Source organism: Neopelma chrysocephalum, unplaced genomic scaffold (assembly GCF_003984885.1).
Source record: "Neopelma chrysocephalum unplaced genomic scaffold, ASM398488v2 Primary Assembly neopelma1_59, whole genome shotgun sequence".
Taxonomy (NCBI): Eukaryota; Metazoa; Chordata; class Aves; order Passeriformes; family Pipridae; genus Neopelma; species Neopelma chrysocephalum.
The window spans coordinates 20,958,105-20,971,279 of NW_020897714.1; the positions used below are offsets into that span (position 1 = coordinate 20,958,105).

The window sequence follows — 13,175 nt, forward strand, 5'->3', positions numbered from 1 at the left end:
AACCACTGCAGGTAAATGCTGAAAGTTAAGGATCATCTTGGCATTGAAGGGAAACCATTACTGTGAAGTAGAAAAGGGAAGAAAGAAGCAATACAACTTTTGACAGCAAAATAAAGTATTATATTTTACTTGGCAAAACTTCCTGACCCTACTGAAGTCAGCTGATTTTATACAAAACAAGAAGATGAGTCACTGAAATATCACCTGAAAAAGCACATAAGTATTACTGATTCAATAGCTTGTATTTAACAGGAAATGCCATTCCATGTCCACTGTTGGAATTTCAAAAAGGTTTTAGAAAATAGTGTCAGTTGTCACAACAGTCATCAGTACCATTCACATTTATAGAAACACTGAGATCAATCATCTTAAAAAATACGTAAGGAATTAAAAGTTCTAGCAAAGTTTAGTCATTCTGGTCTTCCTTTAATTGAGCTCCAGTGTCAGCCTGCAGATGTCATCAGGAGACTTTAACAGTGGTCTTGTTAGTTGCTCATTAGTTAATAAGATAATACTTGAAAGGTGCTCATAACATGCTACAATACATTTCTTTTTGGCAAGATATAATCTGATACTTAAGTAATGGAATTAAATGGAATTTACTGAATTGAAGTGAGAATTCATTCTGCTTCTCATGTTGTTGTGACCCCATTTCCACTGCAACCAGGTCAGCCTATTTAATTCCTTAAGTCAGATAGGGAGAAAAGACACATTTTTGCACCACTTTTAGTTCACACACAGTAAATGCAGCCATGTACTACAGATCCTTATCTGTAAAGTCAAGGAGAAAGACAAAAGTTTTGCTGCTGATTCTTTGTGAAGTTGCTCTGCTTCTGTTTAGACTTCTGAGTTGCACTGTAGCATGACTTTACTCAGTTGTTTGTAAAATGAATTAATTTGTGTTCTAATACTTCCATTGTAAAGAAAATTCCTTCCCTGTATTCTTTGTGCATTAAGTAACAATATGCTTTTTACCTAATAAAACATTACAGGAAAAAGGAAACAACATATTCAAAAATTTCCATGAACACACATCTAACATGACAGTGGTAGTATCCTGTTCTATGTGGTACATGGTAACTTTTTTGTTAATAAAGATTATTAATTAGCCTGGTAGATTTTAAACATCATCATTTCTCCTGGCAATTTAGTAAAACTCTTCAAATAAGACAGACAAGTATAGGGTTTGTATTTAAAGTGCTCTTTATCTGATGCAGCAAGTATTTGGTCAGTATCCTTCTGGTCTGTAAGTAGCACTTCACAAACAACTAAGGGCAAGGAGGAGGGGAGGGAGAACAAACTGCTCTAAGTCGTAGCTCTTTGTGAAACAGACCTGAGTGCCAGGTGGTACAGCACTATCAGAGCACAAAACAAACCCAGCCTTTGTGGCTGGAACACTACCATGCACACATGTTCTTGACACAATCTGAAGAGAAGGCAGGTGTTAGTGCCTGGGATTTGCTATCTCCTGCAGTTAGGAAGCAAGCTCAGCGACTAGAAAACTCACTGCAGGAAAAAGCCGCAATCAAATGAACGCACGGCGAATGTCCATGGGGCGGCCCCGGCTGGGTCTGGGTGGAAACCTGTCATTGGGACCAGCTCGTCCTGGAAGCGTAGGGCTTGCTCCAGGCAAGGAACCAATGGGGTCAAAGTGTGGTCTGAATGGAGGAAACTGACCTGGTGCTTCTCCCTGGCCAGGAATGAGTGAGTTAATTGGGTCTCCAACATAAGGAAGTGTTGGTCTCTCATCATATTCTCCACCAATGATCATTGGGGGATAGATGGGGTTTGATGGGAATGGGTTGGGAGGAAAGGGATTAGGATAGAATGGGTTGGGATGAAAGGGGATTGGATGAGGTATAGGGGGCAGAAACATCATGTGCCTCCATCTCAGGGCCTCCTTCTTCTGTTTCAACTTTTTCTTGTATAGCTGCAGACAGAAAAAGAAGGCATTTTAAAGCTCTGTAAGCGTTCCAGCTTCAGCAGCTGCATTCAGTTTTATGGCACTTCTCAAAAAAATGCTCCTCACCAGTCTGAAAACCCAGAGCAGCAACTCCCCTGCTTGCCAATGCCCACACACAGCATCTTTGGAAGTTCTCTAACCCACAATCCAGGCACACACCATGTAACTTGTTGATGCTGCTTTCTCCTATTCTGACCAACATGCATACATGGAACACCATACTTTTAAACTAAAATTTAACTCATTACTGCCTCCCAAAGTCTGTGCTTAATTCTCAAATTAGACTCATCTCAGAGAGATCATATAAAAAAGCACCTACTTCTTTCCAGTCTGTATCACGAGGCCTTGCAATAGGATCTACAAAGAGAAGCAAAAAATTAAGAAAAGCAAGTAGCATTTGTGCCACGGGTGCCCAGAGTTTGTCGGAAGTTGCAGAATAATCAAGACAGAAAAAATCACTATTTGGTCAATACATCGTTTCGTAAAGATAATGCATCTTAAAAAATATAAAGCTCCAGGACCACTTAACAGGTAATCTACTTGCGCACTCATTCTATGTAAAGCATTATCTCCAAACGTTACTAAGTAGAGAAATCCCAGAAACACTATCCCCACCTGTGCCTTCTGACAGCACTTCCCTTGACTACCTTTGTTTCTTCAATCCTGTGTGAGAAATTGTAGCAGGAATATATCCTCCCTCCACTTCCTAATATCTGCAATAGCCAGTACACCAGGGTAGCAAAGGAAACAGATGAAAACAAGGAAGGCCTGCACCACACAATGGGAAGAACCACATGGTCCACCAGTAATGGCTCAGAAGATTGTCAGCAATTTTCCTGGCTTAAAACTGTGCATCCACCTGAATTACAGCTGACCAACTGTACTGCATTTCCTCAGAGTGTTTAAATAACATTACTGGTTGCCTGAGGAGCCTCTTATCAAAATCTGTCACACCTAATCCCTCTGTTAACATGAAGTAATTAGAGAAAGACGTGCCTCGACATTACCTCGGAAATCCCGCAGATACATAAACCTCCACAGAAGTTGGTCATTTGAAGCTGTGTAAAGATCACGGCAAACAGCAGAGAGAGAGATGAGTGAACGGACATCCAGAAGTCTGAAAATCCGAAGCTTGAGCTCAAGAGGAAGGACCACTAACCCAAACACATCTGGCAAGTTCAGAGCTACACAGTGAAGAAAACAGAAGCATCACTTAAGTGGTGTGGAGTTTACTCTATCTCTAAAGACCCTAAAAGAAAGAAAGAACATTATAATCTTTCCCTTAAATCCTCTCCCCTTCATACTGAGTTACACCACTTTTCTCAGCAACTACTGTGATGTGACTTCTTGCAAAACAGACCTCTTGTAACTCTAAGTACACCTATACAGTGCACGAAATAGGGCAAATGACACTTTATACTGACCACTACGCCTAAGAAACATTCCAAACACCTAACTATGTTTATAGGCTACAGAACAAAAGAATAGGTAAAGAAAAAAAGACCTGCCCAATTTCATGAGTCTGCAAAATACACATTAAGTACAGAGCACATGCTTCACATAAAACCTTCCTGCACTGAAGTCTAGAGGGAATTCCACTGAATAGTCTTCAGAATACAAAGCTGAGACCTTTTACAGCAGTAACTATGCAGAGACAGCCTGGCTTCCTACTGCCTCACAAACACCAGCTTGGGTTACTTCCTAACATCCCTTCCAAGCCCTCAATGACCAGTTACTGACAAGATCCTTACTGAGGTCAGACTTCTGAATATGATGCTATACAAATTTTTCTGTTTTGACAAAGAAATAGTTCAAAACTATAGAATTACTGCTACAAAATTATTGTGGTATGATTTTCTCATCATTAAGCGTGAAAAACAGCCACTCCATTTCAGTCTCTGAATTGAGACTAGAGCAATGAAAAATTAAAACCAGAATTATATTAATATTTTCTCAGTTACAAAGAGCAATATAATTTCTTTAGAATATATATACTACTTTATGCTTACTCTTTATATAGGCATCACTGAGCAGCTGTTTCTAACACTTTTCCTACAAGGTTTTTGATAGACCCCCTCCCTTCCATCCTCGCAAATTAAGTATCATCTCTAACAAATATTTTCTCTCACCTTGTCGGGCAGCAGCCAGGAGAGAGTAAACCAGCTGGTCTTTAAAGAGACGGGATAACTTCTGAAGGTCTTTGTAAACACCTGCAACCTTCTCTGTCAAAGAAGAGAGGGAAAAAGCTTAACTTCAAAAGTTTATAACACAAAAATTATATGAGAATTACAGTTTTCTTGTAAGCAGAACTCTAATCTGCTTGTGATCTCGATGGGAGGAGCTCTGCAGCTACAGTGTAACTTTCTTGCAACAAGTCAGTCATTGACAATTAGAGACCATTTCCATGGTCAGGCTCAGCTTTCCCTTTGGCCTTAAAAAGCACAGTTAAGGGGAAGACTTGAGTTATCTGAAACAAACTGACTCTCAAGCTGTCAGAGATTCCTTTGTCAGATTACAAAGCTCATGTGTAACATACACCTGTGTTCTAAATGCCTGAAATAATAATTTTTCTGACAGATGTGGTTATCCATTCTGTTCTCTGAAGAAAGGAGAGGCAGAAGACTCTACTGTTATATTGGACACATTTCAGCACTCAGTTCTTCTAAAGCCTTTCAATTAGACTTATACACCAATGACTGGGACTACCCAGAACACAGCGTAGGACATCGAGTTAGTCTCAACTGCCAATAAAGCAGCTCGTCTACTTCAGAGAACAAAACACTAGTCAGGCCTGTGCTCACAAGGATCTACATCAATCTCCCCTTCTCTCCTTGCTTCACTTAGTCTTCCCTCCAATTTTGGCACTCTGGAGAAACCTATGTGGTCAGCACATGTTTTCTGACAAAAAGAATTTAACAATTACAGGTACCACCAGCCTCTGAAGTACTGAGCTGCCAGGCAGAAAGGGGCTATTTTCCAGCACTACTGTCCCAGAGATCCACACGTATGCTTAGTACCTCATAAATTACAGGCATAGGGGCCAAAGGATAAATTGGACTTGGCAAGGTTCTTTTCTAACATTGTTAATCCAAGAAATACAATTTGTTTTAACAAAATATGAATAAATGGCTACACTCTGAATTCCTTTTACCACAAAGTTATGACTAATCTAAATGGTAACTACATTTTTATTCTTTTTTGCTATTCTGTACCTATTTGGTGCTATACTAAAGCATATTTTTACCCACTGTGTCACTTCTTTACTTTTCAGTTTACTACTCTGAGTATCACAGCTCAACCATACCTGGGTCCTGAAAGGAAACAAAGGATGCTGGCAATAGTTGGATCCTCTTAACACTTTTAATCTCATTGTTGATTTTTAATGTTGCTGCAAATATAAAAAAAAAAGACACTTCAAAACTTAAAACATGCTGAGAGATGACAAAGACCACTTCATTACTGCTTTACTCTTCAGAGGTGATTTACTTTCCTCCCTTACCAGATCCCACAAGGAAAATACCCAACTACAGCAAGCAGGTAGACAAATAAAAACTTTAAAAAAAAAAGGCACTTAAAATAGCAAAGCAGCAACCAAGCATTACCTTCAACAATTCTATCACATGAAAAGAGATGTAACACAGAAGTTTACTTTATGAACACTCTATGCATGGCAGCTATAACACTGTCCTAAATCTAACCTTAACCCAACTTGGTCATAATACGTACAGGTTCTGAGAAAACATATGTGCTTATACAAATTGGTAAAATCAGTTACAAGTTTTACATAGAAACGTAGAAGATTTAATCAAAGATTAAAATTAGAACCAAGTCCCAATTTAATATTGTTTCCACAAAAATGTGGAATTACTAAAATGCTAAATAAAAATAAAGAATAGAAAGGAAAAAAAGACAAAAAATCTCCAAAAAACCCATCAAGTGATATGGAAGTTGCTTCAAAAAATTAGACTTCTGTAATTTTTCTGGACTGAATGGCTTAAACTAAAAACAATTTTTGAGATCACAGTTAGGGTACTACAGGAAAGATTATAAATCAGAGCTAAAGAAGTCTGGAAGTCTGGAAGTTTTAAGTCTTGCAAAGAACATAAGACACAATACTGTAGCTGGAGCAGATCTACTTCTTTTCATGTCTGGCAATGTATATCAAAGTTCATATGAAATGAGACACGAAAAATTTCTAAAACATTGCTGTGAAAAGACCAGCTGAATCTCCTAAGGATTGATGTTATAATTAGAGGGAGAGAAACAGTTAACACAGAGACCAGAAATGCTACGAGTATTCAGCATCAGGAAGTGGCATCTCCTGCACCTCAGCAACCCAAGTAATAAAGGTGCAGCTCAAAACTTAGCTCACGAAAGTGCATATAAGTTTTCTCTTGCTAAACAATGGTGATACTTAGCAATGTGCATCCAGGATAAAAATTTGACTGACTTACCATTAATAGCAACAAGATCTCCCAGAGGCACACAAGTCAAACCAGCAGAACCTTCCTCGCAAAGGGGGTGTGTGTACTGTAGCTTATAAACACCATTCCCCCTCCATTTCTCTGGCATAGAGACTGCCTTGGCTTCTGTCCCCTAAAAATGCAAAGAGGTAACACACTGTCACACTTTAGCAGTGTACCAATGCTGAGGGGTAAGAAAAGGATTAAAAGTTAGGAAATTGCAGAATGATGTTTGCAATTCAACTCTTAGGTCAGTCCTAATGCACATTATGACACAGTGATTATGAACATGTGTGATTATACACTGTTTTCCCCAAAAGAGCAAATATAAGGTGAAGTCTAGTAATTTTTTGTCCTGACAGAAAAGGTTTTTCAGCGATCACACACACCTATTTCTTTGAGACACATGCTTCATTCTGTCACCCATTCCAGCATTCTGATAGTTCCTGCACGTACATTATTTTGCTGCAAAAAAACATGTTGTTGCACCTTTTCTGTGAACTTACAATATCTGACAGGGTTGTAAGAATCATAGTTTGAAGTTAATTTGAAAACTTGAGTCGACTAACAGTTTTTCTTTTAACTTCAGTATGAAAAGGCTCAGATGGAATCCCGGGAGGTGCATATGACATAACCACAAGTATAAGTAGATTCTTTCCTCTTTAATCTGCAAAGCAATTATCTTCCCTACTTCCAAGCCTGCTCACTGACATAAACAAACTTTCTTCCCAGTGGCAAATGTATTCTTCAGGTAGTATTTCAAGTTATGGGGATGTAATGAACTTATCAGATTTATTAAATTGGTCAACCAGACACCCACATGTGCTTAGTTAGCCTCACTGCAAGAAAAAAATATGGGAATTTAAACACCTTTCCTCACATCAAGTCTTTTTCTGCATGTTCAGCCACTTATGAGTAAATATAAAATGTAAATGGAAGGGAAAAAGTGAATTCACACATTGTACAGAGGTACTGCCATAGGTGCTCAAGTACAATACCTCTACAGATTAGTGGAACCAAAGCCTAACAACACTTAGCTGAAGTTCATATTGAATTGGAGACAATATTTTGGCAGACCTAGGCCTTGCTAAGCACCACTTGAGCAGGCTACCATTGAGATGACACTGACACTTAAGGCAGTACTTTGATGAAGTGCTACAATTTAAGCACATCTACACATGCTCAAGAGCATAAAGCAGAAACAGAAGGTTATCGGCTGGGTCCTAGAGAGGCTGAGGACCAAAAGAAACACAGGGACAGGCCTTTTCTCTTGCAGCTAAAAGCTACTCTAGTCTTTAGCCCAAAGAATTACTGGTCAGGGAAATTAGAGAAGCTGGAACTTCAGCAGCCCCTGCTGCCAACTGACATATACAATGCAGAAGCAGATCCTCAGATGGGTCTTGCATTACACACTCCCATGATATTCCATAGCTTTCTCACACTGACCAACAAATTTCTATTTGCTTGTGCACCTACCTACCTGAGGTACATAGCCTGTCTCCATCATGAGCAGATGAACCAGAACAATCAAGGCATCAGTGGCACTAGTACACTCAGCAGAAAGGTAGAGCATCTCCAAGGAATGGGGTATTTCACCATCAGCAGCTTCACTGCACAGCATGGGTTCCGAGGGATAGGAGCCTGTACCTTCTTCCAGGTCAACATCTTCTGGGACTAATCCAGAAGGAAATTCTAGGCTGGATCCTGCCTTCAGGAGAAAGGCAAAACATAACTTTGTTCAGAAAATTACACCTCTATATACATCAACATTTTACATCAACATTTTGCTTATTCCATTTCCCATGATTTCCCATACAAGTTGTACATACAAGATTCATTACACCTCCATTTTCCAGCGTTCCAGATGGGGACTGGGATTATACACATAGCCTCTGTATTTTTTTAATCTTTATAATACAAGTGCTTCATTAAAGGGTCTGTCATTTTATTGCATACACAAATCGAAGACAACATGGTAATACTATATTAAACCTTCAGAATCAGAATTTTTGCAACATACACAGGAATAATTTAATCACTGTAGTGAATTAATGATGAATTAATCATCATTAATTTGAATGTAGCCAACATGCATGGCAAGTAATCAAAATGGTAACTGGGACTGCCAACAAACACAACAGGCCTAAGTAGCAGGGAAAAAAAAAATCCACGGAGTGCATCTGCTGTCACTTAAGGAGGACTGTGGCTTTATTGTAACTTCCTTTCTTCTACAAAAATCATACTATGTTATTAAGTTAACTGACAAAACTACAGACACATTACAAAAATAAAAAAGTAGAAAAGGAAGGGTCATGAAAGAAAAAAAAAGAGCCTGATTCCAACAGGCAGTACCTGTTGCATCTGCTCAGTACCTAAAATCAGTTTCCTCAAGAAGACAGCACTGAGGCAGGTAAGAAACATAATCCTAATTTCCTTAGGAAAAGTGCATGTTCCAGCAAAAATATTCACTCCTGTAAAAACGTCAGACCTAAAACACTTTAAGCTCTCTGAATTAGCTTCTGTGCCACAGGTAATATACAATGAAGAGAGACAAATTTCCATTCAAATAACTGGATAAACATGGGACAGGTATTAGGAGCCAAATATTCTGAAGAGACTCTCTCCTATAGAGTACAGCAATTGACACAACAACATACCTTCTTTTTTGCCTTGTGCTGTACAGGACAATTCTCATCTACTTACCCTCTCATCACTCTTTCGAACTTCCTCCTGAGCTTTCTGGCTGTCAGATTGCTCATTCTGCCCTTCTTCTTTTGGACTGCTTGCCTCACTGTTGTTGGGGGTCAAGGTGGACGGCTCACGACCATTCTGAAGTGGGGGAGGAGGAGGAGTAGGAGTAGAAGGAGGAGGAGGTAGGCTGGGTTGCCCATCTGCTTCTTCTAGTAGTAAGCATATCAAATCACCAGAAACAACCCCGTACGAAGCTAAGGTCTTCTGATCCTCTGTGAGAGCATCTTTTCTGTTCAATGTTATTGAAAACTTGGTATCAGAACTGAAAAATAAAAGTAAAAAAAAAAAAGTAAGGAAACATGGTTGGCTGCACGTGGGTAACTGCATACAGAGGTCTATATGACTGGACATGGCACTTAGTGCTATGGTGCAGCTGACATGGTGGTGGTCAGACAAAGGCTGGACTTGATGATCCTGGAGGCCTTTTCCAACCTTAATGATTCCACGATTCTATAGTTAGAAATGCATACTCCGTCTTACAATAGTACTATGCCATGGGGTTTAATCCATTAATAATGAGCTATATATTAGAGAAAAAGTGAGGGCGAAAAAAATGCATGAAATTATTTCCCCCATGTTTCTCTCCAGGTACATTTTAAGTAGCTGCAGCCACTTGGTAGATAAAACTTCATTTACAGAAATTTCTCATTAAAAAGTTACAAGCAAATGCAAACAAATGCCCTTCAAATTCAAAGATATCACACCTAGGGAAACAAGCTTTAAATAAACTAGTGGTTGAGATTATTTAAAAATAAATAGCGCTGAAGACTCAACCATCTTGCTTTCTCATGAAGCAAAGCATTACTTTCAAAGATCAGCAGCTGTCATACAGGATGGTAGTCGTAAATGAGGGTAATAAGAAAAGATGCTTCAGGGTAAGCACGTATGAAAAAAAAAATAAATAGAAATGAAACTGGTTAGCAGGGAAGCAGCTACCCAGCTTCAGCTATAAAATACACCCACTGTAGCAAGACAAGCAGCAACTTCAGATTCCTCCTGCCCACGTCACACGTGAATCACCAGTGAAACACCAGTACATCGGACCTAATTAGAGGTTTGCGGTACAAACCCTTCAGCCACCGCCAGAAAAATCCCCTTTTGTAGGCGATTCTTAAATTGGTTCTGCAGACTTCACCCTCCTACAGAGTATGCCGTGAGTTCTTCACAGATAAAACGTTTCCGAAATTTAAACCCGGGGACTCTCCAGGAAGCCTGAGGGAACTGTAAAACTGACACCCTGCACCCGCTGTGTAACGAAAGGGCCACGCACAAACCCCAGTCAGCTCTGACTGAGTTGCGGATTCGCATTTCGCAGCCGAGCACGCCCGAAGTTTTGCTCTCCCGTTCCGCAGCGACCAGCCGGGAAGCAGCACGCGTCCCGGGCGCTGCAGGAGCCGGGGCAGCCCACCCCCGTGCGAGAGGAAAAGCCCTCAGACCAGGAAGACTTTAATCCCCCGGGACGCGCTCTCCGGCACGGCCGCGCCCGACCGGCAGGGGGCACCACCGCGCCCGGGGGGTCGCGGGGGCAGATCCCCCTCCCCTCCCCTCCCCTCCCCCTCGCGTGGTACGGCCCCGTCGCCCCCCCCGGGCCCCCCAATGGTTTGGTCCACACGGTACCTGTACCCCCAGGCGGGCAGGAGGGCCGCGCGCAGCTGCGCGCGCAGCTCTCCCAGCGTTGGCTCCGCCCCCGGCAGCTCCAGGGCCGCCGTTCGCTTCTGCAGCCGCACGCGGAGCTTCATCGCGGCGGCGGCGCCACCGGGGGATGGGGGAGGGTGTCTCCGCTCCCCCCTCGCGCCCCGAGCGGGCCCCGCCGGGCGGCGGCGGCGGCAGTAGGGAAGGTGGCGGCAAGGCGCGAGCGCAAGGGCTGCCGGGCCGGGCCGCGCCGTTGTTTTGGTTGTCGCGGCACCGCCTCAGCCCGGCCCCGGCCCCGCCCTCGATCGCTGCCTCGGCGTGCTGCGCTCTGACCTGCGCGGCGGCGGCGGCCCCGCCCGGCCGCGATCGATGATTGGGCGTTCGGCTGCGCGCGCGCCCCCGCAGGCGATGTGGGGGTAGCTGCCATTGCTGGAGGTGCGCCCCCGGCGATGGCTGTAGGCGCCGGTCCGTCCGCCGCAGACCCTACCCTGCCACTGACGGGAGTGATTCCTGCGACCTGGCTGCCCTCCTCCTCCTCAGTGTAACACCGGGTCAGATGGTGTTACAGAATCACGGAATCAACTAGGTTGGAATCCTCTGAGATCATCGAGTCCAACCTGTGACTGAACACCACCTTGTCTACTAGACCATGGCACTAAGTGCCATGTCCAGTCTTTTCTTAGACACCTCCATGGACAGTGACTCCACCACCTCCCTGGGCAACCCATTCCAATGTCCAGTCACTCTTTCTGTGTAGAACTTCTTCCTAATGTCCAACCTAAACCTCCTCTGGCACAGCTTAAGACTGTGCCCTCTTGTCCTGCTGCTGGTTGCCTGGGAGAAGAGACCGACCCCCACCTGGCAACAACCTCCCCTCAGGTAGTTGTAGAGAGTGATGAAATCTCCCCTGAGCCTCCTCTCCAGGCTAAACAGCCCCAGCTCCCACAGCTGCTCCTCATCGGACTTGTCATCCAGTGCCTTCACCAACCTTGTTGCCCTTCTTTGGACATGCTCCAGCACCTCAATATCCTTCCTAAATTGTTCTGAAGCCAAAAATGCCAGCGAAAGCCTGGTGCTGGCTGCATGTCAAGCTGTTGGCAAGGCTCATGGAAATGCATAAGGGGAAGGGCTGAAGGAGGATGCTGCCCGTGAGACTGTTTAGTTTTATAAAGAAACCTGACTTTTCTAGACCAGCCTACGGAGTTGTCATCTCAGAAGTGGTGTTACAACACCTTTGGTCAAATAACCTCACCGGAAGTATTAAGTGTTACAAACTGAAGTTTAGTGGCTCTAGGTCACCTGTCAAACATGGGAGAAAATCCCTTCCCTACATCTTGGATCTCTACAAAAAGTACTCTCAGGTTTATCTGGAAATAAACACTCTACTACTAAGAGTACTAGTAGTAGTAGTAGTAGTTAGTACTACTAAATATAATGTCGATTGGGGGAATAATGTAAAAGGCACAATTTATTTAAGTTTTCACTTTGTTTAATGAATTACGCTGAATTCAAAAAGCAGTGAATTCAGAGGTAACTTGGAAAAATGCATATTCTCAGATCATCTTGGGTTTTTTTCTAATGATAAAATTTACTTACATTTCTCCATACAAAGAATAATACGAGAAATGTGAGGTGCAGGAAAACTGGGATACTTTCTAGAAGTATAATACTTAAATAATAAGAGAAATCCAAAGACCTAGCTTGCACAGCTATCACAAAATACAACTGCTTATTAGAGCCTTATTCACATTGCTTAACCCTATAGAAACAACCCTACTTGTGTACTTTCAGCACTTAGAGAGCCAGTCAGAAAAAGGACACTGAAACTTCAAAAATTCTCTTTTGGGCTACAGGTGAAATTTCCTTTATGCCGTCTGAACATGGTCATCCAACCCAGGAAAATGTGGTTGCTAAATTTTCATTTTAGAGTTCACTGTCAGATACCTCTCAAACTGAAGGGCAACCATCATCTTTTTTCAACATGTCAATAAATTTCTCAGTGGAAAGGTGATGAAAGGAAAGGCAAGGAGTCTACTGAGGTGGAACACCACTCATTGAGCAATGGAAGAGCTGATGCTCGTTACAGTCAGCTCAGTGTAACTTATCAGGCCCTCAGTGACAAACATTAAAACAAGTGATTTCCTGAGAACCTGCACCCTTTGCCACCCCCCCTTTTTGGAGGAGTGCTTAGGCTGTCATCATCAAATGGGGTCACATCCTGGATAAATCCAGAAGAGCGGGTTGATGGAGCAGAGGGGGATGAGAATGGAATTGGCAAGAAGGGTAGAAAGGACTGTGCCTGTCAGAAACTCTGCTCTCTCTGAAGAAGGTTGAATCCAAAGTGAGTCATGCTGCTGCCTCAACCA

General features: G+C 42.4%; 2 protein-coding genes across 7 annotated transcripts in view; one reads left to right on the plus strand and one right to left on the minus strand.

Moving 5' to 3' along the window:
• Nucleotides 1–97: 97 nt before the first annotated feature.
• Nucleotides 98–11,173, minus strand: FBXO7 (F-box protein 7). Of its 4 annotated transcripts, none has more exons than XM_027680382.1 (9): nt 10,795–11,173; nt 9,130–9,439; nt 7,907–8,134; nt 6,418–6,559; nt 5,268–5,351; nt 4,093–4,185; nt 2,971–3,021; nt 2,283–2,320; nt 98–1,930 (listed from the first exon to the last, which is right to left on the minus strand). In XM_027680382.1, exons 1-9 carry the CDS (start codon nt 10,914–10,916, stop codon nt 1,526–1,528), a joined length of 1,473 nt encoding a protein of 490 aa, XP_027536183.1. In that variant the 5' UTR covers nt 10,917–11,173; the 3' UTR covers nt 98–1,525. The 4 variants fall into 4 exon arrangements, with proteins under 4 accessions (XP_027536183.1, XP_027536181.1, XP_027536182.1 ...); XM_027680380.1 differs by having other exon boundaries at nt 2,971–3,147; nt 10,795–11,171; XM_027680381.1 differs by lacking the exon at nt 10,795–11,173 and adding an exon at nt 10,448–10,645 and having other exon boundaries at nt 2,971–3,147.
• Nucleotides 11,174–12,497: 1,324 nt separating this feature from the next.
• Nucleotides 12,498–13,175, plus strand: part of LOC113966107 (BPI fold-containing family C protein-like) — a 29,010-nt gene continuing 28,332 nt past the window's right edge. For all 3 annotated transcript variants that reach the window (XM_027680388.1, XM_027680387.1, XM_027680389.1), the window contains exon 1: nt 12,498–13,150. The gene's annotated coding sequence lies outside the window, so the exon portion shown is untranslated. The remainder of the gene's footprint in view (nt 13,151–13,175) is intronic.